Source organism: Macaca mulatta, chromosome 18 (assembly GCF_049350105.2).
Source record: "Macaca mulatta isolate MMU2019108-1 chromosome 18, T2T-MMU8v2.0, whole genome shotgun sequence".
Taxonomy (NCBI): domain Eukaryota; kingdom Metazoa; phylum Chordata; class Mammalia; order Primates; family Cercopithecidae; genus Macaca; species Macaca mulatta.
The window spans coordinates 80,131,627-80,155,464 of NC_133423.1; the positions used below are offsets into that span (position 1 = coordinate 80,131,627).

Here is a 23,838-nt window from a genome sequence, read left to right on the forward strand (position 1 = left end):
CATTACTTTCTTTTCTAAGAAACACATACTGTTTTCAACACCCTGAGCATATAGAATTGAATTTCCTTAAGGAGTTTTGGCATTTTCTTCCTAATTCCTCACTTGCTTGGGTATACCCCCTTTTTAAGGAGGTAAATCATTTCCCTGGTGAAAAATCATTCTCCTTTATGGAGGCAACTGAAGTGAAATCTTTAGTCATCTAACATTACAGTATCTTTTTAGCTAGTGCTCCTATCTCTTACTTATTCTTGCTTTAAATAGACACTCTCCCCCCACTAAAAGTACAAATTCCATAGAATTTTCCACAAGCTTCACCTGCTTTTTAGGAGTCAGGTATTTTAAAATAAATTCATGCTATTCTTAGGTTTGTACTTCAACCCATAACTTCTTTCACCTTTTGGGTACTCTAAAGAATATCTCAAGTGCAGATTTCCTTGTGAAATCCACTTGGGTTCTTTAGATGGCCCCTCTCTTCTGATTAGATGTTTTAAATTCTATAGTCATAACTTTGTTGGGTTCCCCCCCCCACCCCCAGATGGAGTCTTGCTCTATCACCTAGGCTAGAGTACAGTGGTGTGATCTCGGCTCACTGCAACTTCTGCCTCCCAGGCTCAAGCGATTCTCCTGCCTCAGTCTCCTGAGCAGCTGGGACTGTAGGCATGTGCCACCATGCCCAGCTAATTTTTGTATTTTTAGTAGAGACGGGGTTTTACCATGTGGGCCAGGCTGGTCTCGAACACCTGACCTCAAGTGATTTGCCTGCCTTGGCCTCCCAAAGTGCTGGGATTACAGGCATGAGCCACCACGCCCGGCCACTTTGGTGTTTAGAATATTCTGCTTTGCTTCTTGTGAACTGTGGGATCTATGGTTCACAACATTAATCCAGTTATTACTCTCCTGCCACACAAATTGATAGTTGCTTTGTCTATTTTGTTATGTCACATTACATTACATACTCAACAGTCATTTTTTTCACAAACTTTTTTTGAGTGCCTGCTGTGTCAGGCATTATTTTAGGTTGCGCGTACAATTATGAACAAAATAAAGTTCTCATCTTCTAGTGATGGAAACAGATGACTAGTGTAATATGTGAATGATAAAAAGGCTACACAATAAAATGAAGCAGGGTTAGGGGACAGATTGGGAGTAAATTTAGTGAGGAGAGGCCTCTTAGAGGTGGTAACATTTGAGCCATGAACTGAATGAAGAGCTAGAGGGAACCATGTGAAGTGGAAGGAACAGTGTTCCGGGGAGGGGAAAGAGGATGTATCAAAGTCCTGGAAGAAAAGTAAGGTAACAGTGTGACTGTAGTGAGGTGCTCAAGAAAGAAAGCAGTGGAAGGGGTCAGAGGAGATAAGGCCCAGATCAGTAATCTGGGCTGAATCTTAAATATAATAAAAACCGTTGTTGGAATGTTTTCAGTAGGGAATGAAATGAGCAATCTTAAAAAATATTGTCATAGTTGCTATGTGGAGATTAGAATTTAGTAGATGTGTGGGACTAAGGATTTATGAGTGATTTCCAGCTTTTTGGCTTGAGCATCTCTGAGGTTCCTTTACCGAAAATGGAGATTTGTGGTAGGGCAAGTTTGGGGAAGAAAAGTCAAATTTTGTTTTAGACATAGTAAGTTTGAGATGCCTGCTAGACATCCATGGTGTGATGCTGATAGGTAGATATGAACCTGGAATATAGGGAATAGGTTAGGGCTGGAAATGCAAATTGGGGATTCATCAGTTATTAAGGGTAGTATTTAAAGTTATAAATCCGGATGACATCGGGGTGAAATTAAAATCTGTTATTTGTAATATGAGGTACTATAACATTGTACTTTAACAATAAGCAGGAACTAAGTACTCAGTTAAGCATTTTCAACAACATCTGATAATAATAGGGATGTTGTTTATCAGTAATCATGAATAGTTTTTCACTGAGATTTTCTTGATAGTGTTCTGGATTTGAACCAGATACTTTAAAATTATTAGTGTCTGAATCTACTTTTTTAACTTACTACCTCATTTAAAAAGCAGACAAAAGTCTACTTAGGTTTCAATAATTGCAAGCATCCACCAATGCTGTATTATATAAAGCTTGTATTTGGACATAGCAATACTAGAATGTCTTGTCAGCATATGAAAACAAGAACTTTTCACTTTACTTACCCAGTATCTCGGATATATAGGATAATGACAGAGACTGGGATAGCAATAACCATAATACAGTTATAGTTAACTCTTTAACCAAAGCTGTCTGATCCGTTTTTATTGGTATTTTAATAATAAATATCTCTGCTCTTTGAAAGAAGTACTAATGGTGAGTCTTTGTAATGAAAAACCGAGAGGAATTAAACTGCTTCAATAGTAACTGATCCCTGAGTACCACTGCCAGGTCTTATCCTGGCCAAAATTAGTAAAAGATTGATGTCTATTTGTGCTTCAAAACTGCTTTTGTATTATTGTTGGTGAATGACCACTGAAAATATTAAAGCAGTGGTAAGATAGTACAGTTGACTCTTGAACACTATGGGCATTAGGGATATTGATTGCTTATGCAGTTGAAGATCTATGTGTAACTTTTGACTCCTCCAAAACTTTACTGATAGCCTGCAGTTGTCCAGAGGCCTTACGAATAACATAGCACATATTTTGCATGTTGTATTATATATTGACTGTATTCTTACCATAATCTAGAAAAAGTAAAATGTTATTAAAATCATAATGAAAATATGTTTACTCTTCATTAAGTGGATCATAATACAAGTCTTCGTCATCATTTCCATGTTGTATAGGCTGAGGAAGAGGAGGGGTTGGCCTTGCTGTCTCAGAGGTGGCAGAGGCTGAAGAAAATCCATGTATAAGTGAACCCATGCAGTTCAAAACTGTGTTGTTCAAGGGTCAGCTGTACTTTCTTAAACTTGACATTACTAAATATGTTTGTGCTGAGATTGTTCTTATTTTCAGTGAATTTAAAGTACTGAAAAATTCTAAACTTGTTTTCAGGTTACTAATAGAAAGTTTTTAGCGTGGATTAGTTTATAACTCATTTTAAATCCAATTTTAATTCTGCATATTTAGTTTATAAAGACATTTTAAATTTTGCATAATTCCATGGGGTGCAGGTAATATCTGAGATGTAAAAAATATAGAGCCAGGCTATAGTTCCAGTGCGGTTGGTAGATGACTCTAGACAATAGTATCACTTTTGGTTTTTTATACTAAAAGTAGGAACAGTGCTGGATATAGCTCAGCAATAGTAAAAAGATAAGCACTAAACTTTCATAAAGTGATTTGTGTATACAAACTACTTTAAGCCATGAAAGTTTACAGAAAGGCCAAGTTTTCTAGAATGCAAATGAGTTAAAATGGTACACATACGTATAGCGTTGGAATGACTGACGAACCATACTTTTTGAATTTTAGTGAAGACAAGGTAATTACTAGATGGCATTTTAAGCATGAGATATCAGGAAAATCATTTTTTGTTTAGTAAGTGAAAAACACTAGTGTAAATTGTGGCTGTCAGGTGAGTGGATAGGGCTAGCTCACTGCCTCTTGAGTGTTCTGAAGCATGTTTACAGATGAAAGGGGGGGTTACATTTTTAGTAGATTAAACAAAATGATAGGCTTTATTGGAGGATTTTGTAGCCTTTGTAGTATTTTAAGGTATACTGTGTGAATGGCAAGGAAGGGAGGTTTACAGCCAGACATACTGGATCACTGGAACTCCCGTTTTTCTAGACAATGCCATGGGATTGTAATTTTATGGAACAAACTTTAGGAAATGACCAAATTATTTTTAAAGGTACTTCCGGCCAGGCGTGATGGCTCACGCCTGTAATCCCAGCACTTTGGGAAGCCGAGGCGGGCGGATCACGAGGTCAGGAGATCGAGATCATCCTGGCTAACATGGTGAAACCCCGTCTCTACTAAAAATACAAAAAATTACCCAGGCGTGGTGGCAGGAGCCTGTAGTCCCAGCTATTCGGGAGGCTGAGGCAGGAGAATGGCGTAAACCCAGGAGGTGGTGCTTGCAGTGAGCCGAGATCGCACCACTGCACTCCAGCCTGGGTGACAGAGCAAGACTCCATCTCAAAAAAATAAATAAAATAAAATTACTTCCATATATAAAATTGTATAATCCTGTGAAGAACTCAGGAAGTACTTACGATTAATTCTCCCATTTACTGTTCCAGAAACTTCAGTTTTTATAATCTTCCTAAATTGATCCTTTGTGTTGAAAAACTGTGTGTCGATATTAAGGAGCTTATTAATTTTAGAAGATCTGTATCTATCCAAACTGGTAAGACACTTTAAGATACCAAATGCTCAGCTTTCAGAAGACATCTAAAATGAAACTTTCAAATCCTATTCCATTCTGACATTTGATCAAGAGAAAAGTTTTAGGCAGAAAAGAAAACAGGTAGCTGAGCTTAAACCGTAAGAAGAAACCTAGTAAAGGCGAATAAAGTTTCTCCAAAATAATTTCATTGGCATTTAAAGAGCAGCAGTGGTGCCTATCAATAGATAACATAAAAAATTACAGGCCGGGCACAGTGGCTCACCTGTAATCCCAGCACTTTGGGAGGCTGAGGCGGGCAGATTGTTTGAGCCAACAAATTCACGACCCGCCTGGGCAACATGGTGAAGTCTCGTCTCTACGAAAAATACACAAATTAGCCAGGCATGGTGACGCACACCTGTAATCCCAGCTACTCGGGAGGCTCAGGTGACAGAATCACCTGAGCCTGGAAGGTCAAGACTGCAGTGAGCCTTTATTGCATCACTGCACCCTAGCCTGGGTGACAAAGTGGGATCCTGTCTCAAAAATAAAATTTAAAAATTGCAAAATATAATACTTTTTTTTTTTTTAGTTAAGTATCATTTTGCTGCTTACTCTACAAGTTTCAGGCTCTTACAATATACGACTGCTTTTTGATCTGTTTTTGTAGTGAACAAGACCTGTAATCCAAATATATTAACTGATTTCTGACTTTGTAGACATTGTTCATTACTTAGTAACTTGTATTATATGCTGTCTTGAAAGATCTTATAAATATTATGTGGTGTCATTTCCCAGGCTCCAACAAAAAATGATTTCCTAGGGCTGTAAAGAACGGACTTAAAGGATTGATGACACAATGTGAAGGGCAAAGCCAGAGGGGGTTGAAAAGATATAAACTGAACAAGTTCTTTCTTTAGGTAAATCTGTGGCAGGAACAGGTAAATTAGCAAAGCCAGGCAATAGTGGTGGACGGGTGACATGATATGGTAAGCGCTGAGCTGGGCTCTAGAAACAGAGGTCAGACAGGGCAGAGGTGAGCAATTACCTGGGAAAGTGTGTGTGGGGTTGACAGACAGGTTCTTCTCCCTCTATGCTGCCTGTCTTCATAAATTGCTCCATCAGGACTTGTTCTTGTTTGCTTCCTTTTGTGGCTGCTGTGGCCATCCTGGTTTGGAAACTTTTCCAGAAAATTACTGCTACTAATACAGTCTTTATAATACATAAATACAAACTGATTTTGACTTCGCTGCTTCTAAGGGACATTGTCCCAAATCATATTTCCTCAAGGAATCCAGTTTCTCTCTATTTCCAAATACAATATATAAGTGTGTGTATTCCCTGTATTCACTGTGACTGTGGATCTTGATCTAAATAAAATTCAATTATAAGAAATACAGTGCTCTAGTTTATTAAAACATGGTTTTTAAAAATGTTCTCTGGGGTTGGGTATTTTTGCCATAGTTCTTTGCTTTGATTCTTGGGTAGATGCTGAATCTCCCAAATTTGGTTTCTCATCTGTAAAATAAAGTCAGTATCACTTGTCTTGTGGCATTGTAAAGATTAAATGAGCTAATGTATGCATACTGCTCAGTAAACAGGAACTATTGTTAGTGCTACTTTTGTATTTTTTATGTTTATGGTGAAGTCTGATGTTTTTCTATATTTAGGAAGAGAAGATCTTGCATCACTTGAAATGTTTGAATTAAATAATCCATGCTAGTTCTTGGGGTAAAAATAGTTACTTAACTGGGCTCTTGTGAGGTAACAATTACAATTTAAGTAGAAATTTAAAAATGTTAATCATTAATAGTTTAATATTACTTTTCATTTCAGGAGTGGACGCTTCTCTTGTGAGCCAGCTGGAGGTCTTACCTCTTTGACTGAACCACCCAAGGGACCTGGCTTTGGTGTACAAGCAGGCCTTTAATTTATATTGAACTGTAAATATGTCACTAGAGAAATAAAATATGGACTTCCAATCTACATAAACTTTTTATATTATGTTTATTCTGCTTTGTGTACATCCTCGTGGTAACCTTAGCAACTTGCAGCTCTAAGTATTATGTCATAATGACAGAGGACCATTTTAAAGTCTTCTATCTATGACTGTGAAGACATTACATAATCTAGTTAACAGTTACTCTGGTGTCACCCATTTTCAATTTCCAGATTGCTTTTATCAAGATCAGGTTACTGTGAAGTAAAAATTTGGTCAAATTTCACATGTTTTGCTTTCCCATCTTTAGCCACAGCCAAGTTTTAAGTTAACATGATCTTTCTATAAACTTTTGTCAGTGTTCCTTGGAAACATTATTGTATTTACAACACATAATGGTTACTGTATTTCCAACTGGTGAGACCTCAAGTGCACTGTAGGTTTAAGGAGGATATGGTAATTGTCTCTAGTCTCTAGAAGCATTACCTTTTTTTTTTTTTTTTTGAGACGGAGTCTGGCTGTGTCTCCCAGGCTGGAGTGCAGTGGCGCAATCTCGGCTCACTGCAAGGATTACAGGCATGAGCCACCGTGCCCAACCGAAGCATTACCATTTTTAGAAAAGAAAGGTCCAAAACACTTTTGACATTATCCTTAGCTATTCTGACACTGCAAGTACACAAAAAATAATTGGGTGAAGGTATTGGAAGCATGATTGTATACACTCTGCAGTGGTATGGATATTACAACTTAGAAAAAAGGATAAAACCATTTGTGTATTAAGAAACTAGCTGTAGTACATTAGTTTTACAAATAGGATTAGCCAGCTTTAATGCATGAATAAATTTATATATATTAGATTTATCTATCCTTGATTTCTCAAAGTCACTTGTACTTGAAACAGACCATTCACTATTTATTTTTTTTTTGAGACAGGCTGTGTCTCCAGGCAGGAGTACAGTGGTGTGATCATGGCTCACTGCAATACTCTGGCCTCAGAGGGGTGCCACCAACCTGGTTAATTTTCATGTTTTTTTTTAGAGACAGGGTCTTACTATGTTGCCCTGGCTGGTCTCAAACTCCCAGGCTCAAGTCATCTGCCCGCCTCAGCCTCCCAAATTGCTGGGATTACAGGCGTGAGCCACCGCGTTCGGCTATAACGATTATTTTTAAGTATATCTTTAAGAATTTTTTTTTTTAATTGAGACACGGTAAACAAGAGTTAATTTTCCAAGTGGCACAAAAAAGTAATGAAAATGTCCTAGCCTGGAGCTCTCTTGACTTTCTCATAGGCGACTTTTTCTTTGTATTTCACATCATAAATAACCAAATTAAATAACACTATTCCACCTCTAGCCGTAAGGTGCTCTCTTTCTAGTCTTGTTGACCCTAATGATTTGTAGGTGGGAGAAATCGGGAACCTAGGAAAGGGAAAACTCCTGATCTTTAATGCAGGTTTATGCTTTATATAGTAATTTGATGGGACCTCGCCGTCCCTGTCAGGTCTGAATGTCATTTCATCTGCTGTGATCACATCTGAACCCTCAGTTCATCAAGACTAAAGGACAGTTTAACATAAACTTGTAACTGCATGCAGTAAGTCATAAACGGACGCTGTTGTTGCAGATTAACCTCTGCGTAAATAATACGCGCCCAGAAGGAAGTGAGCACACGGGGTTGCCACGCTGCGACGGTCAATCTTCCTCAGGCACCCTTCCCAGTACCTGAGCAGCTCCCTCTCGAATCCCCAACACTACGTGTGGGAACGTGCACTGAATTCCTCTTTAAAGAGGCCACTGGAAGGCGTGGCTGGAAGGGGACGCGCTCTAGATCCCCTGGTCCCAGGGCAGGTGGACGCTACCGCGCTTTCGGGGCGGGGCCCAGGGCTCCACCTGGGGCGGGGGGCCGCGGGCTCTGGGCGCAGGTGCAGCTTTTCCGGCCTGGTGCGGGGCCAGGCGGCCGCCGCCGGCTTAGCGGGGGAACTTCGCCTAGTCCTCGAGCTGCGGTCACAGCGTCATTTTGCCTGAGTTGGATCACGCTCGTCCACCCATCCCGTGTAAAAATAACAGGTGTATACCCTATGTGGGGATCTTCATCGCCGCCGCCTTTTCCAGAAGCTTCCAGTCACAGCCACTGCCACGGTCGCCACAAATGCTTCTGCAGAGCCCGCTTGCCCAGCAGCGTCAGCGGCGCCTGCCCTGCCTCTTCACCCAGCCTTTGATTCCCCCTCCTTTGTCGGATGGTGTCTGCGGCGGGGAGGCGGTAACACTAGCCCGAGTGGGGCGTGGAGACCGACTAACACAAAGGGCGGAGTTCCGGCCCGCACCCCTCCGCCGCCTGCCGCTTGGTACGTCCCGCTTCCCCGCCCTGCAGCTCGCGGAGCCTGCCTGAGCAGCAGGAGGGGCGGGCGCCGGGGGGCGGGGCGGTCACGCCGCCCGTCCCGTGCCCGCGGGAGTCACGTGTCCGCAGGTGTCACGTGCTCGCGTCGCAGCCAATCGCGGGGCGGCCCTGTCCTGGGAGCGAGGAGGCTGTGGTGAGAGACGGACCGAGACCGGAGATGTTTTCAAGCCCGGCCCCGGCGGTGTTACAGGCGGTTGCAGCGGCGACGAAGACAACGACAGCGACGGCCACGCCGAGGCACTCGTTCCGGGGGTGAAGCCTCCTGCGCCGGCCTTGCCTCGGGTCCGTGCGGGTGAGGGGGGCGTGGCGACAGGAAAGGAGGAAGGAGGGGCGCGGTTTCGAGCTTGTCCCCGGCGCCTGGGAGGAGACCCCCTCAGTTCTGCGCTGCTCCCGTTCCCCCACCCCAGAGCAAGGTAGGGGACGCGCCCTGCCCGCCCCACCCGGCCCCGACGCGCCGCCCGCCTAGCCTGGCCCGAGCCGCAGCCCGCCTGACAGTGACAGGCCGTTAGTGCCCCCCGGCGCGGGTTCGCCGGGGCCCCGCCTGCCCCGCTGCCGCCGCCCCTCCCCGCGTCTTGAGGAGCCTTGGCGCAGGTGGGAGCCGCCAACTGGGCGGGGGCGCCGCGCGGGGCGGGGCGGGGGCCGGGTGGAGGACCGCGAGCTGGCCTGGGCGCGGGCGCCCTCACCGCGGCTGTCGGGGCTGGACTGCCGCCGCCTCCCGGAACATGGCGGGGCCGGAGGAGCGTGTGCGTGCGAGTGTGAGTGTGCGCGGCCGAGAGGGCGCCGCTGGCGTGCGGCGGTCGGACCCGCGGGGGCGGGGGCGCGCCTGGCCCGCCGCGCGTTCCCGTCGCTAGCCGCCGGGCGTGCGCCGACGCCGGGGATTCTGCTGGGGCCGCTCGGGCCGGGAGCGTTGGAGGTACCCGGGTCCTGGGAGAGGTGGATGAAAGCAAGAAGGGGAAATTGCTGCTTTAGTAGTGTACGGGGAAAGAGCTGCCACTCTACAGTTCTGTCTTAAATGTCGGCGTAATCTAACCTTGCCGCATTGGGCAGGCGGTTCATCGTTTTTCAAGTGCCCACTTGAGATGCTTCAAGACCCCTGGAGCACGTCAGGTGCTTAGATCTCGTTTTGAGGAGTGATGTGGAATGACGCATCCCTCCAGATCCCAAAGCGTTGAATCAACGGTTGTACAAAGAGGTATCCGAAGCTTAGCTGACAGCTGTTTTAGTAATAACAGTAAGACGCTGTCTGGGATAGGAAGTTACTGTTGCACTCGTTGAAACCTTAGGAAACATTTAAAGCAGTGTTGTCACAGGGATTGTAATTTCCACTGGACACCCGTGGTTAAACTGCGAACTAAGGTGAAGTGTGTTGCACATCCAGTGCTGTGTATGTAATGGTTCGGAATTATCTCTAATCCTAAAGTTGAAATGAGCCTGCATCTTCCGTCGTGTATTTCGTTTTCATTTTAGAATGGTTTGTGTAAATTATAAAGAAAGGCTAGGGAAATAGATATTTTAACATAAATTAACTGTTTATTAACAACACATGCACGGCCGGGTGCAGTGGCTCATGCCTATAATCCTAGCACTTTGGGAGGCCGAGGTGGGTAGATCACCTGAGGTCAGGAGTTTGAGACCAGCGTGACCAATATAGTGAAACCCCATCTCTACTAAAAATACAGAATTAGCCAGGCGTGGTGGCGCATGTCTCTAATTCCAGCTACTTGGGAAACTGAGGCAGGAGAATCGCTTGAACCCAGGCGGCAGAGGTTGCAGTGAACCGAAATCGTGCCACTGCACTCCAGCCTGGGCAACAAGAGTGAAACTCCTTTTCAAAAACAAACAGAAAAACAAACAAAAAAACCAAAAACATATGCTGAAGTAGGACGTTAAAAATCTTGGGCACAGATCTGAGTTTCTTCAATTGTTATACAAAGCCTTTCCTGGAGATTAGCTCAGAACTGGCCGAACATATGCTCTATTGGTGCCAAGTGGCTTAAAAGCAAAATGAAATAGTGTCCACTGTGTAAGATGAAGTCGTTATATTAACTAATCTTGTTGAGAAAAATCTTTAATTTGGGTTAAAAGCGAAACCTTTAAAGATTTGAAATATTTTCCCCTGGAGATTATAGACAAGGGGAGATAGGTTTTAGTGCTTAAGAATCTTTTATTTGATACAGGCACTGAATACATTTCTGAAGCTCTACAGGCATCTTGGCTAAGGTCAAGTTTAACTCGTTATGTGTTTTATGTTAGAGATAGACGAGATGTTAAAATGGAAGGAAAATGAGTGTTAAGTGTACTTATGTAGGATACTTTTAATGTTCTTTATCTCATAGTTCTCATAGTAGTTGTTAAGAATTAGTTATTGGAATAGTTTCATGAACTACACAGAACTGGGAAAGTGGAAATCTCTGGGTGTGTATTCCATGAAGAATATTTGAGGAGGAGTAAAGAGAACAAAAATATTCAGACGAGGAAAGAATTTAGCTGAAAATACATTGTGCAGACTTATACTGGTTTGTTAATACCGAAGGGGGAAAAAAAGCCTGAATTTTATTTGCAGACTAGTGTCCAGCTGGTAGAATGAGTTTAAAAGGAAGATGTTTTTATCAAGCTGTCGATATTACTTTTTCCCTATAGAAGTTGGAAAACATGACTGATAGTCTTTTGAAGTAGATTGGAGAAATGGTAGGATATTTGGAAAACACTTCGTTGGAGAAGAGATTTTTATTCTTAAAAAAATATTAAGAGTGGTTGTAAAAGTATCATTTTGATTTCTTGCTATTAGCTGACACGTAAACTTTTCTTTAAACCATTCTTACGTTTTAATAGCATTATTTCAGTCCAAAAAGAGGATGGTTAATGGAGTCATTTCCATCCTAGTTCATAAGAGGTTTCTCCTACTACTTTCTGTATATAGACTTAGTCATGTTAAGGTAACATGTATCACGTGGTCGTGAAGAATTTGTCTAATAATTGCTGTAGGTTGCTTAAGAGCTATTGACACTGCTTTCTAACTTGGAATTTGTTGCTAACAACATGTATTTGTAAAATGCGTATGCCTTATAAAGGGTACAGTGTTGAGATTTATCCTTGGGACTGGAAGGGACCTCTGATTTTCTTATTCGTTTCCTTTATTTTTACACATGAGAAAATAAAGGTGAAAACACTTGAAGCTAGTCTGCAGCTAGTTAAAAACAACCTGTGGTTTGACCGAGAGGTTTCTTTCTGTGAAGATGCTAATTTGCCTCTTCAGAAGTTTTATGGAGTTGTGGAAAGGACATTGAAATATAAGTGAGAAGGCCTGGGTTTAAATTCTTGATTTATCACTTCCTCACTTCCTAACAATGGTTTTTGACATATCGCATTCACTTTCAGAACCTTGCCTTCTATCAGCTGCAACTTTAAAAATACAATAATAATAATAACTTTGCCTTCTTAACCTGCAAAAGTAATTTTCCTGCATAATTTAATGTTATTCTGTGGAACAAATGAGAATATTTTAGAAAGCACATTGTATACTGTAAACTTCTGTACAACGTGGTGATGTTATTTTTAAAGAAAATACAATTCTTAAAGCATAACAAGGTGTTTAGATCCCTGAATTTTTGCATAGCCCTAGCTTTGTTTTCATCTTCTGCTGTTTTACAGATTATAACTCCTGTAGATACATTTTCTGATCCCCACTTAGTTCTAACCTTAGTTAAGCTGCTTATGAACATTTTAAATATTGCAGTTATTAATCTGACTTTCCCTGGAGAATATGAAGTTTCTTTAGCATTTGAAAATATTCTCATACATACTCATGCATTCATAATCTGTTTCTGTAACAGACAATGGCTTTTTAAAAGTAATAGTGAAAGTAATCTTAGTAGCAATGTTAATTTATTTGACTCTTGCTAGTTTTCAGATACGCAAAAGCAGGAGATGATTTCCTTTAAAAACTCGTCTTTGAATAGTTCATGTTATGGTTATCTGGTATATCTAAAATATTTAGAAGCGTTAAAAACAGTTTTTGTTTGCCTTTGCTGTTAAGTTTGAAACTTCTTAGTGCTGTAAATTGATAATCCTGGAAACCAACATCAGTATTGTAGTATTACATAGATTATCGGAGTTTTTGTAGTTTTGAAAATAAAGCTACTAATAATCATAGATAATATTTGCTGAACACTTAGAATATGCAAATCTCCGTTTTAAGTGAAACATTTTAGGTAATTTTCATAATAACCTTGTAAAATGGAGAGGAAACTGAGGCTGTGAACAGTTATGTGATGTGTAGATTTTACACACTAAATAATAGATTTCATTGTCCTGTTTTATTAACCATTTATCTGCTGTGCCTCTAATTAAGTTGGTTTTCTAAGAGTTTTAAGGCAGGGATTCTTAAATTTCAGATTTCATGAAAAACGTTTGGGGGACAGCTATTCTACCTTCTTGGTGGTTCGGAAAAAAAAAAAAAAGAAGTACCTTTATGGGAATCATAGAACATAGGCCAGCAACCCTTTTTATGAGATGCAGATATACTTGTTGCTGTGGTGGTGGTTTTTTATTAGTTGTCAGAGTACATTATTCTTACCACCTACGGAAAGGGCCATGGTTGTTGGCTATCGTAACAAATTCCACCTTTCTATTGATACCATTCTTCTAAAGAGACATTCTTTCGTCACAGTGAGTGAAGAAAAAACTAACCAAACTCATTTAGGACTTTCATAAGGAAATAGATCCAGCAATAGAAAATTTGCTGAGTTTGTCCAGCTTAGAAAACAGTATCCAAGATCAGGTTTTCTGATTGGTGCGATCCTCCAAAATTCTAAGAAACTTAAATTCAAACATAAGTCCTTAGAAAATTCAGTTGTAACATGGAGACACTTCCAACTTGAAGGAGGTAGATTATGAAGCTGCAAGTTACAGGGTGGAAGTCATTTCTTTTTCTTTGACTTTAAAAAAATTCTAAAAATTAAAAAAATTGTGTCATCTTTGGCCAATTCCTTAACATCTGTTTATTGGGCTAAAATTGTTTCAAAATATGTAATAGTTTACTTTTCTGGTTATCGGTGTGTATTTAGGCCATAACTGGGAAAAATAACACAAATGTTAACGATAAGTACATTTTTAACTACCCTGTGTCTGTTATCTGTCTTATTTTGACAATATAAGATTAATAATCTCTAATAATATGCATAGGTTGGGGAATTGTTAACCTTTCAAAATAAATAGGGGTTTTTTTGTTTGTTTGTTTTTGTTTTGTTTTGTTTTAGAGCCAAGGTCTCACTGTGTTGCTCAGACTAGTTTTGGTCTCGAACTCCTGACCTCAAGCAGTCCTCCTGCTTCACCCTCCCTAGTAGCTGAGATTACAGGTCTTAGCCACCTTACCTGGATATGTAGTCTCTTATTGTAACAATAGCAAAGAGTTATAATAGACCTCTATAGCTTCTCAGATTTCAGATTGTTCCTCCCACATAGGAGTTTTGTCGGCATTCTGACTTCTAATAGAGAACAAAAACCATTTGTGGCTCTCTCTTCTGCCTAGAAATAGCTATATTGACTCTCAAGATAAAAGAAAAGTAGTACCTTAAAAATTGTAGTGCTTTGTAGTTCACACAGTGCTTTTTACATCTGATTCTCTTTTGAACCTCACAGCTCAGTAAGGCAAAACAAGGATTGTCAGGTAATCTGATGATATTGAGCCATGGATTGAATCCAGGTTAAAATTATCTGGAGTAATGTTAGATTCCTTTGAAATTCACTCATGAAAGAGAAGCATTAGCAAACCTAAAGGAAGAGAAAGGAGAGACATGCACTTTTATTTTCTCCCACGAAATTCAAATTGTACACAACTTTCTATTCTGTTTACCTCTTCTGAAACAGAGTAGAGGTAAACATTAAAAACATTCCTTGTACGGCTTTTAATAATTAGTGGTAATGGGCCAGGCGCCTAGTGGCTCCCTCCTGTAATCCCAGCACTTTGGAAGGCTGAGGCTGGCAGATCATCAGAGGTCAGGAGTTTGAGACCAGTCTGACTAACATGGTGAAACCCCCTTTACTAAAAAATACAAAAAAATTAGCTGGGTGTGATGGCGCACCCCTGTAATCCCAGCTACTTGGGAGGCTGAGGCAGGAGAATTGGTTGAACCTGGGAGGTAGAGGTTGCAGTGAGCCAAGATTGAGCCACTGCACTCCAGCCTGGGAGACAGAGCGATGCTATCTCAAAAAAAAAAAAAAAATTTAGTTGTAATGGTTAATGATGATAAAGACGATTAGATAAGAAAATTAAAATTTCATAACACATTTCCTACCGTAATTTGCACAAGAATATTGTAACTAGGAATAAAGCCTTGACTTGCATTCCAGTGTTCCATGTTAGTCTTGGAACCACTGAGTTAAAATAAATCCTTTCTACCAGAGTTTAATTCTCACTACTTGGGAGTTACTTGGTAATCAAGGAAAAGAACTTCTTTTGAGCTTCTGTATGCTGCATACTATTAGATACCTTCATATATGTTACATGTAAGTGCAGATATCTTAAATATCTAGTTAAGAAAACACTTCAGAAAGTTGTCAGAATATCTCTAACTGGATCTTTTTTACTCAAGAACTTAAGTTGAAATTTATAAATTATATAAATTTAAGTTTGTTACTTTGAGAAATTTTTTCTTAAGATCATTCCAATTCACTAATGTATTTATAGTTGACGTGATCATCCAGTAGTGGTTATTCAGCCTTCAGAAATTATGCTTATCTTCCAGGATTTGTAAAAACATATCAGGAGTGAAGAACATTTTTTTTTTTTTTTTTTTTGAGATGAAGTCTCACACTGTCGCCCAGGCTGGGGTGCAATGGCATGATCTTGGCGTACTGCAACCTCCACCTCCCGGGTTCAAGCGATTCTCCTGCCCCATCCTCCCCAGTAGCTGGGATTACAGGCACCCACTAGCATGCCTGGCTAATTTTTTGTATTTTTAGTAGAAACGGGGTTTCACTATCTTGGCCAGACTGGTCTCGAACTCCTGACCTCGTGATCCACATACCTCAGCCTCCCAAAGTGCTGGGATTACAGGCGTGAACCATTGCTCCCTGCCAAGAATTCTCTTTAAGCTGCAGTTGAATATGACCAAACACCACCACCCCCCCCCCTTTACTGTGTTTCTATTTGTCGTCATGTTATTGAAAGTAAGCAAGAATGGTTGACAGCAAATTGGCTTACTCATTCTTTCCCTTGTCCTTTATCATCCTTTGAGGCTCCTCCTCTTCCTTCAGGCACTAGCGCTCTTTCTTGGAAGGGCCCATTCAAAATTAGTCTATACTTACATAGAGCCTTACATACCTATATTTGTGTTGTTAAACTTAAAAATTATATTACTTTCATTTTACATTAGCTAACGCCTGAGAAAATAATCATTTGCATTTTCTCTACTGTGACTTGACACATCATATCCTTTGGCCATTTTTCTTTTTTTCTTACTCAAAACTTCTAGGAGTAGCAATCAATGATTTAAACAAATAATATTTTAACATTTTTATTAGGATTTTACAGCATGCAAGTATTGTATGCTATTGTTTAAAGACTGTAATAAAAGATTATTAATTTTCCAACCTCCTTTTGCATAATCTTTGTATATTAGTGATTATTAGTCTTCTATATGTTACAAATTTTATTTTATAGCACCAGTGCCCCTTCAGAAACCCCAGAAGAAACAGGCTGTCTCCAGAGTACTACTCCCTTATTGGGGTGGTTACTCTTTATGCTCTTTTATTATTCCATTCACACTCCTAGTCTAAGAATTTCCCCTCCCTATAGCTTTTGTATACTCAGATGTTAGGGTGGGAGTAGCAGAAAACAGAATCTTTTGAGCATAGGGGAAACATGTACTCTCACACTTGAGTCATATTCATTAGGAAGTGCTAATAGACTGGCAGAGGTATAATTACTACTACTCCATAGTTGATCATAGGCAGCTAAGGTTTAAGTTAAATCATTTAAAGTTACACATATCTAGTAAGTGATGGTGACTGTATTGCTTCCTTTCAGTACTGCACCTTCAAAGATGATGATATTAAAAGAAAAGATAAAATGATAAATTTAGACACTTTAGGGGAAAATATGTAATTTGTATTATGATTATGGATTTTTACAAGGAGTAAAAAGTGAAAAGTCATGAAATATTCAGTCTGAAAATGTAATGGGTTCTTGAATTTGAAAGTCTTGGAATTTTTATCTTCTCATTTCTGAATTTTCCAGTTTTACCACAATGAACAAGTACTGTAGATATAATGAAGTTTTTATTAGTTTTATTTTTAGATATGGGTTCTTGCTCTATTGCCCCTGCTGGAGTACAGTGGTGCCATCATAGCTCACTGCAGCGTCAAACTCCTGGTCTCAAGGAATCCTCCTGTCCCAGCCTCTCTTGTAGCTGGGATTACAGGCGTATGCCACCATGCCAGACTCTGGATGTAGTGAAATTTTAAACACATAATTAACAGTTTTTAAAGGAATGTCTCTAGGTACAGCACTACATTTAGCATTGTTGAGGCAGGGATTTGGGAAGATACAAGTGAAGGCAATATTATAGTATATGTCTCTTTAAGAATTCACACTCAGGAAACAAAATACAGACATAATCACATAGGAGGATAGTATTATTCCTTAATCATCCAAATTGCTTTCTAGTTGATGTGGAAAGGAACATGGTCAGCCGTGTAAAGACACAAATCATTCTGTTTTGTTCTCTATTCCATCGTGTTGTAAATGGTTAGCATATATTTATTGAATCAATGAGAATCACCTCAGTGACAGTGGCAAGAGGATGGTCTGACTGGCATAAGAAGATGAACTGGGACTAAAAGTGAGTAGCAGTTGAGAACAGCCACAATTATTAGGATGAGGGGCTTAATAAAAATTAATTTCCAAGGTGGGAAATGATATAATACGCATTTTCTTAGAAAGTAATTCTAGAGGTATAGAATTTAAATAGGAGGTAACTATTTAGAAAGGTTCTTAAGGTTTTAGGCCCCAGTTGTAAGCACATATCTGAAGACGGCATTCTCTGTTTATGGGCAACTTAAAATCTAGCAAGAAGAGGTAATTACCTAAAATCAAGATGCATAATTAGGAAGAGGTTTTGTGTGTATTTTGAAGTTGTAGATTTTTTGGTAAATATGAGTTCAGGGAAAAGGACCTGTGTGTTTTAGGTACTGAAATAGGTCTCTTCAAAGAGGCCGAGAATCACTGACTTGGAAATGTAGGTTCAGTTTTTGCTGTAGAACTTTTAGATTCTTAGAGAGTCCTTAATTTCTTTTTTAGGCGTTACTTTTTATAATACAATTCCTTTAGTAAACCTGCTTAACATTTGCACCATCAGTGACATTTGCCTTTTTCTCCCCCGATTCAAAAACATTTGTGTGGTTATATGTCAGAAAGTGTTCTATTTTAAAAATAAAACCAAACCTGGCACAGTGGCACATGCCTGTAATCCCAGCTACTCCAGAAGGTTGAGGTGGGAGGAGCATGAGTTTGAGCCCAGCCTGGGCCAAAATAGTGAGACTCCATCCACAAAAAAAAGGAGTTTTGGCTGGGCACAGTGGCACACACCTGTAATCCCATCACTGTGGGAGGCAGAGGTGAGAGGATTGCTTGAGGCCAGGAGTTTGAAAGTAGCCTGGCCAACATAATGAGCTTCCATCTCCATAAAACTAAAAAAAAAGTAAAAACCAACCAAATACACGCTTATTCTTTTGCGTTGTTGGAGTTTTCAGAGTATCAGCTTTTTCATACTACTTTCTTTCAGCTATTAGAATACAGTGAAATTACTCTGTTCTGGTCCTTCATTACCATATTTCTCCTTCTTATCAACATGCTTTGTCAGGGAAAACAGTTTATAATTCTAAATGACTTTGGTCAGAAGAGCTACCAGTGACATATAATGCTACATTAAACCAGTTTAAAGTGTGTTTTCCTTTGAATGCCCTGGAATGTACAGTTGTTCTGAAATCTAGTGTGTATTGTAGGATGTAGGTTTGTGTTGGAGAGTAAGCAGGATAAAGAAAAAGGTAGCAGATCAAGACTAAAATAAAGGCCCAAACAATTCAGTCCTGGTATAGTCATGGAAGTGTCAATTTTAATCTGTAATTTGAGCAGTGTTATAACCCATCATATTGTTGGATCAGGGTGGAAATGATGTTGTATGTAAGTTAGAAATACTTTGTTACTTGGATTGCTGTCTCGTAGGGATTGATTTCAGCTCTCCACAACTGCATCAAGAATTTGGACATAGTTTTTAGGATCTCAGGCTTATATTGCAGAGGCAGTGATTATTGTTAACTATTCTGGTTTCTTAATGACCTATCCCAATCTCATTTATCTTATGTACCACTGCTAAAACTGTATCCATTATTTAAATAATTAAAAATCCTTTCGTTTAAGGCTAAAGTGTGTGCCTATCATTTTTATAGAAAGCAGTAAAAGTGAGACAGGGCCCTTTTGGGGATTAAGCTGTGAGTAATACTTAAGAGTAGCACCAGCCTTATTTATAATTGTTATGATATGTTGCAAAGATTGGCTGCAATAGCCTATCTTTTGGAGGGGGCCGCAGAGGGAGCAAAAATAAAATACAAAAAAAATTTATTTAGAATATTTTAGATAATTTAAAAGGTACAAAAAATAGCATGATGAACTTTCCCTTTTCTCTAGACCTATTTAAATCCTTTTGTTTCTTCATGGTTCATCTCAACTGTGACTTATTCAGTGAAGCCTGACCTCTTCCATCTTAACTCTGTTGCATATTGTATATAGTATTGAGAGCAGTGTGACTAGAGGAGTTGAAAATAAGATTTATGTATGAGGTGGGAATGTACCTAGAAATCTTGTGAAAGCTAAACTTCAACATTCCACTATATGCAGGACAAAACTGATAAAGTATAGATTTGAGAGGAAAGAAACAAAATAATTATTTTAGGAAGATCAGTTGTGTGGCACAATAGGTCTAAAAGGAAGTGGTGAATTGCCAACTCATTTTGATAGACTTTTTCCCCGTACTTATTTTATGAAATTTTACTCGGCCTTCAAACAGTTTACCGTTTTGCTAGAAGAGAAAGGAGATAGCAGAATTCTTAATTGTGGATGTTTCTAGTTTTCAGAATTTTAGAATCCTTTTAGAACCTGTAAGCTTTTTCCCTGTTGACAGTGAAGTGAATACAGTGGCTGTTAGGTTTCTACTTTTCAGCATTGGTAGTATTTTCTGCTCCCTGTGCCAGAAATGCAAGTAAAGCTGCCTAACCATTTTCTCTGAGCTGTTGCAGCCCTCTACTGGTTTATGGAAGTTGCAGCAATTTAGAACCTGTTAGGGCCAGAAGGTCAGTAAACTCTGCAACTCATTTTAAAAATCTCAGACCTTTAGAAGTCATCTGTGCCAACCGTCTCAATTGCAGATGAATATTTTGTATATCTACCTTAACAATTCTGGAGGGGGGAGACTATATACACACACAAACACACGTATGTATATGTATGTATATATAAGATACCCTAGGCAAATAGATAATTGTAAATACAACTGCCCATATTTATTTACAAACTCTAAATGCATTGTTAGAATTGATCCCTTATAATCAGGTGTTTCACATAGTCAAAAACGTCTCTTTAATGTCTTGTAAATATTTGATGAGATAACAAGAATTTTATTTTTAAAAAATTTGAGGTATTATTACTATTCAAAGATAAATACAACAGATAAATGCTAATTGCTTATTTAAATTATTTCCAAAGGAATTTTACTTCTTATTTATTGCTGGAGCCGGAAACTTAGGTTTCATTCTAGCCTTCTTGTTCTTGTTTACTCTTCCACCCCTGCCCCCTGTGACCCTCCTCCCACCACAATCTGGTCATTGTGCTTTAAGTGGTCTCCTTGTGTCTTAGCTAATTCCTCTCAAGTCCGTCTTTCAGAGTTTCACCAAGGGCACCTTTCTGAACACACTACTCGAATTATGTCACTACTTTTTTGGAAGCCTTTTTTGTTACCATAAAGAACAGACTACACAATGACAACGGGCTTCATGATGAGATCCCTTCCTGCTTTCTTCAGCCTCATTTTCTATCCCACTCTGCTTCAGTCTTTTGCTGTTCCTTCATTGTGGTCTGCTTCTGTGTGTGCATGTGTGTACACCTGTGCATATGCTTATCCTGCTCCCACACCAGCCCCATCTATATCTACCTGCCTCAGTCATTCTCAAGACTCTATTTTAGTGTTCCCTCTTCTTGTAATTCCCCACCCCTACCTCCGTACACATGCACCCAAATTGGGTGCTTGCTTACATAGCATTTATTATTCTGCGTAGTAATTAAATTGTCTTTTTCCTGTTAAAGGCTGTCAGTTCTCTTCAGGCTAGGATTGTGTTTTGTTCATCTTAGTTCCATTATGTGACATGTTAAGTGTTTAGTAAATGCTAAGTGATAGAATAATTGCATGAGCAAACTAGGATATGATAGCTAAAGGAAATACCCACACTTAAATAAGTTAACATCACAGACTTCATTCATTTTTGTTGAAGTTTTAAGGAGAATTACTTGATTTAGACTAGCTAGTGTTTATTGAACATACTTTTCATGATGTCTGTATTAAGGAAAGTGATGGCTGGGGGAGATAAAGAATGGTAGAATTTTAGAATTGGAATGGACATCGTTTTAAAATAGGAAACTGAAAGCCAAAGAGTGTACTAGAAATTTCGAGTTACAATTAGAACCCAAGTCTTGTAGTGCTTATTTTCTACTTTCCTAATTTCCTTCTAATGTATTTTACCTAGATTTGGCTAGGATTAGTAGATATTGGTTGTTTATTATTTCAGGTAATTGGACTATCTATATAGAACTCTATCCTATAGGTTTACCTTTGTGGAATTTTGAAAGTAATGATAGACATATAGCTAAAGCAAATTGGCTATTTGTAATGATGTATTTATTTATTTATTTTTATTTTTATTTTTTGAGAAGGAGTCTCACTCTGTCACTCAGGCTGGAGTGTAGTGGTGCAGTCTGGGCTCATTGCAACCTCCGCCTCCTGGGTTCAAGCGATTCTCCTGCTTCAGCCTGCTGAATAGCTGGGACTACAGGCATGCGCACACCATGCCCGGCTAATTTTTGTATTTTTGGTGGAGACGGAGTTTCACCATGTTGGCCACGCTGGTCTTGAACTCCTGACCTCAGGTGATCTGCCCACCTTGGCCTCCCAAAGTGCTGGGAATACAGAAGTGAACCATCGTGCCTGGCCTGTAATGTATTTATTTTGTATAGTCTTCTGAATTCTCTCATGCTCAGATTCCTGAAAGGTATAATATTTAGCAACACTAATAAAAAATGAAGCCTATATTTAATGGATTGAGCTTGTGTCCTAAATCTTTTGCTTCTTTCCCTGTTGTGGTTTTAGAGTTAGAAAATATGTAAGTACCTTTTATCTCTTTTCATCTACCACTGTCTGAAACACTCTGTTACCTGCCGCCTCATGTATTACTTCCTCTTGAGTTCTACCCAGAATGCTCTAGGACTCCAGAGGAAATCAAGTAGAAATGGACCTATGTTATTATTTTAAAAGAATTTTTATTTGCTGATAAAAGCAATACATGTCCATTCTAAAGTTAAAACTTTAGAGAACTTTATAAAATAGACCATAAAAATTCCTTAAGAACTTTTAAGAACATTGTTTTAAGGACATCATTGAGGACAGTTTATTGTAAAAGATTGTAGATGCCTGTACTTTTTTCTTCATCTTTTGCATGCTGTTGGTGGTTAAATTTTGTGATTGTGTGATTTTTTTATTTATTTTTATTTATTATTATTATTTTTTGAGATGGAGTCTCGCTCTGTTGCCCAGGCTGAAGTGCAGTGGTGCGATTTTGGCTCACTGCAAGCTCCGCCTCCCGGGTTCACACTGTTCTGCCTCAGCCTCCCGAGACTACAGGCACCTGCCACCACACCCAGCTAATTTTTTGCATTTTCAGTAGAGATGGGGTTTCACCATGTTAGCCAGGATGGTCTTGATTTCCTCACCTCGTGATCCGCCCGCCTTGTCCTCCCAAAGTGCTGGGATTACAGGCGTGAGCCATTGTACCCGGCCAATTTTGTGATTAAAAAAAAAAAAAAAAGGATACTAATTTCTTGATCTGGAGTGCAGCCATTAGGTTTTTGTGGGAAAATGTTATGGAATAACTGCCAGAAAACATCGTGGTGAAAATTAACCATTACTTTAGGAAAATATGATAAAGAGAGCATGTTCCCTTTTTATAGACTGAATTCTCACTTGAATGGCTTAAATAGTTAAGGCAGGGAGGGAAGTCCAGTTAATATCTCAGAAGCACGGCTATTTATTTTGAGGCCTTTTCCAGTATTTTTTTCAAAACCATTTTAAAAATGTGAGGGAATTAAGCTGTTTGCTCGGTTTAAGTAGGAATTAGTGTTTATGTCTAATGGTTTATTTTTTGCATGTGAGGAAAACAGCAGTAAGTACATGTAATAATTTAAGGTATCATTTTGCATTCATAGAAAAAATACTAGAATTTGAAGTGAAATCATTCTAAACCTCTTATGCAAGAATCAGAATTTTGGAACGAGAGGATCTTAAATGTCATCTAATCTAATTTTACTTTCAAGAAGAAACAGAAATAATGAGAACTGATGAAGGTCAACCAAAAAGTCTTTAGTAGATCTCAGTAGAATCTTGGACCTCAAGCTCCCAGATCAAACTACATGAAAAGTGATGGTCACTTTCCTAACTGAATGACCCTTAAGGGCCATTCAAAATTGTTTACTATGATTTGGTCCTTTACTAGTTGTCTTTTTTTCTCAAATCAATTTCGAAGAAAGCATTTTTGCCCTGAAAGCGGCTGCAGCTCAGTGGAAGCTGGAACTGAAATAAAGTTAGGAACTTGCATTCCATGCTCAGAGTTCTCTCTTTACTTTCTCCAGTTAGAATACAAAGTGGGTGGTAAGTTTGAATATTTTATATGCACTGGGGTCTATGCTAAGGTATAATTTTAGTTACTTTTCATAGCCTTTTTATTGAACTTTATCATTCATAATATAGATGATGAAATTAAGTAATTTAGGCCAGGTGCATTGGTTCATGCCTGTCATCCCAGCACTTTTGAGAGGCTGAAGCAGGAGGATTGCTTGAGGCCAGGAGTTTGTGGCTAGCCTAGGCAACAAAGCAAGACCTGGTCTCAATACTTAAAAAACAAAAAGA

At 39.4% G+C, this 23,838-nt stretch overlaps 2 protein-coding genes across 36 annotated transcripts in view; both read left to right on the top strand.

The window, feature by feature from the left end:
* Positions 1–6,267, top strand: part of NDUFV2 (NADH:ubiquinone oxidoreductase core subunit V2) — a 35,085-nt gene extending 28,818 nt beyond the window's left edge. For 2 of the 3 annotated variants that reach the window (XM_077974645.1, XM_077974647.1), the window contains exon 9: positions 6,112–6,267. In XM_077974645.1, coding sequence (XP_077830771.1) covers positions 6,112–6,205 — 94 coding nt within the window. In that variant the 3' untranslated portion in view covers positions 6,206–6,267. 3 annotated transcript variants of the gene reach the window in all.
* A 2,431-nt stretch (positions 6,268–8,698) lies between these two features.
* The window catches only part of ANKRD12 (ankyrin repeat domain 12), a 134,395-nt gene continuing 119,255 nt past the window's right edge, over positions 8,699–23,838 (top strand). For 9 of the 33 annotated variants that reach the window (XM_028837850.2, XM_077975220.1, XM_028837839.2 and 6 more), the window contains exon 1: positions 8,699–8,893. The gene's annotated coding sequence lies outside the window, so the exon portion shown is untranslated. Of the gene's footprint in view, positions 9,203–9,222; positions 9,719–23,838 lie in introns of those variants that run through there. The other 24 variants (XM_028837838.2, XM_077975222.1, XM_028837843.2 and 21 more) reach the window with 9 other exon arrangements.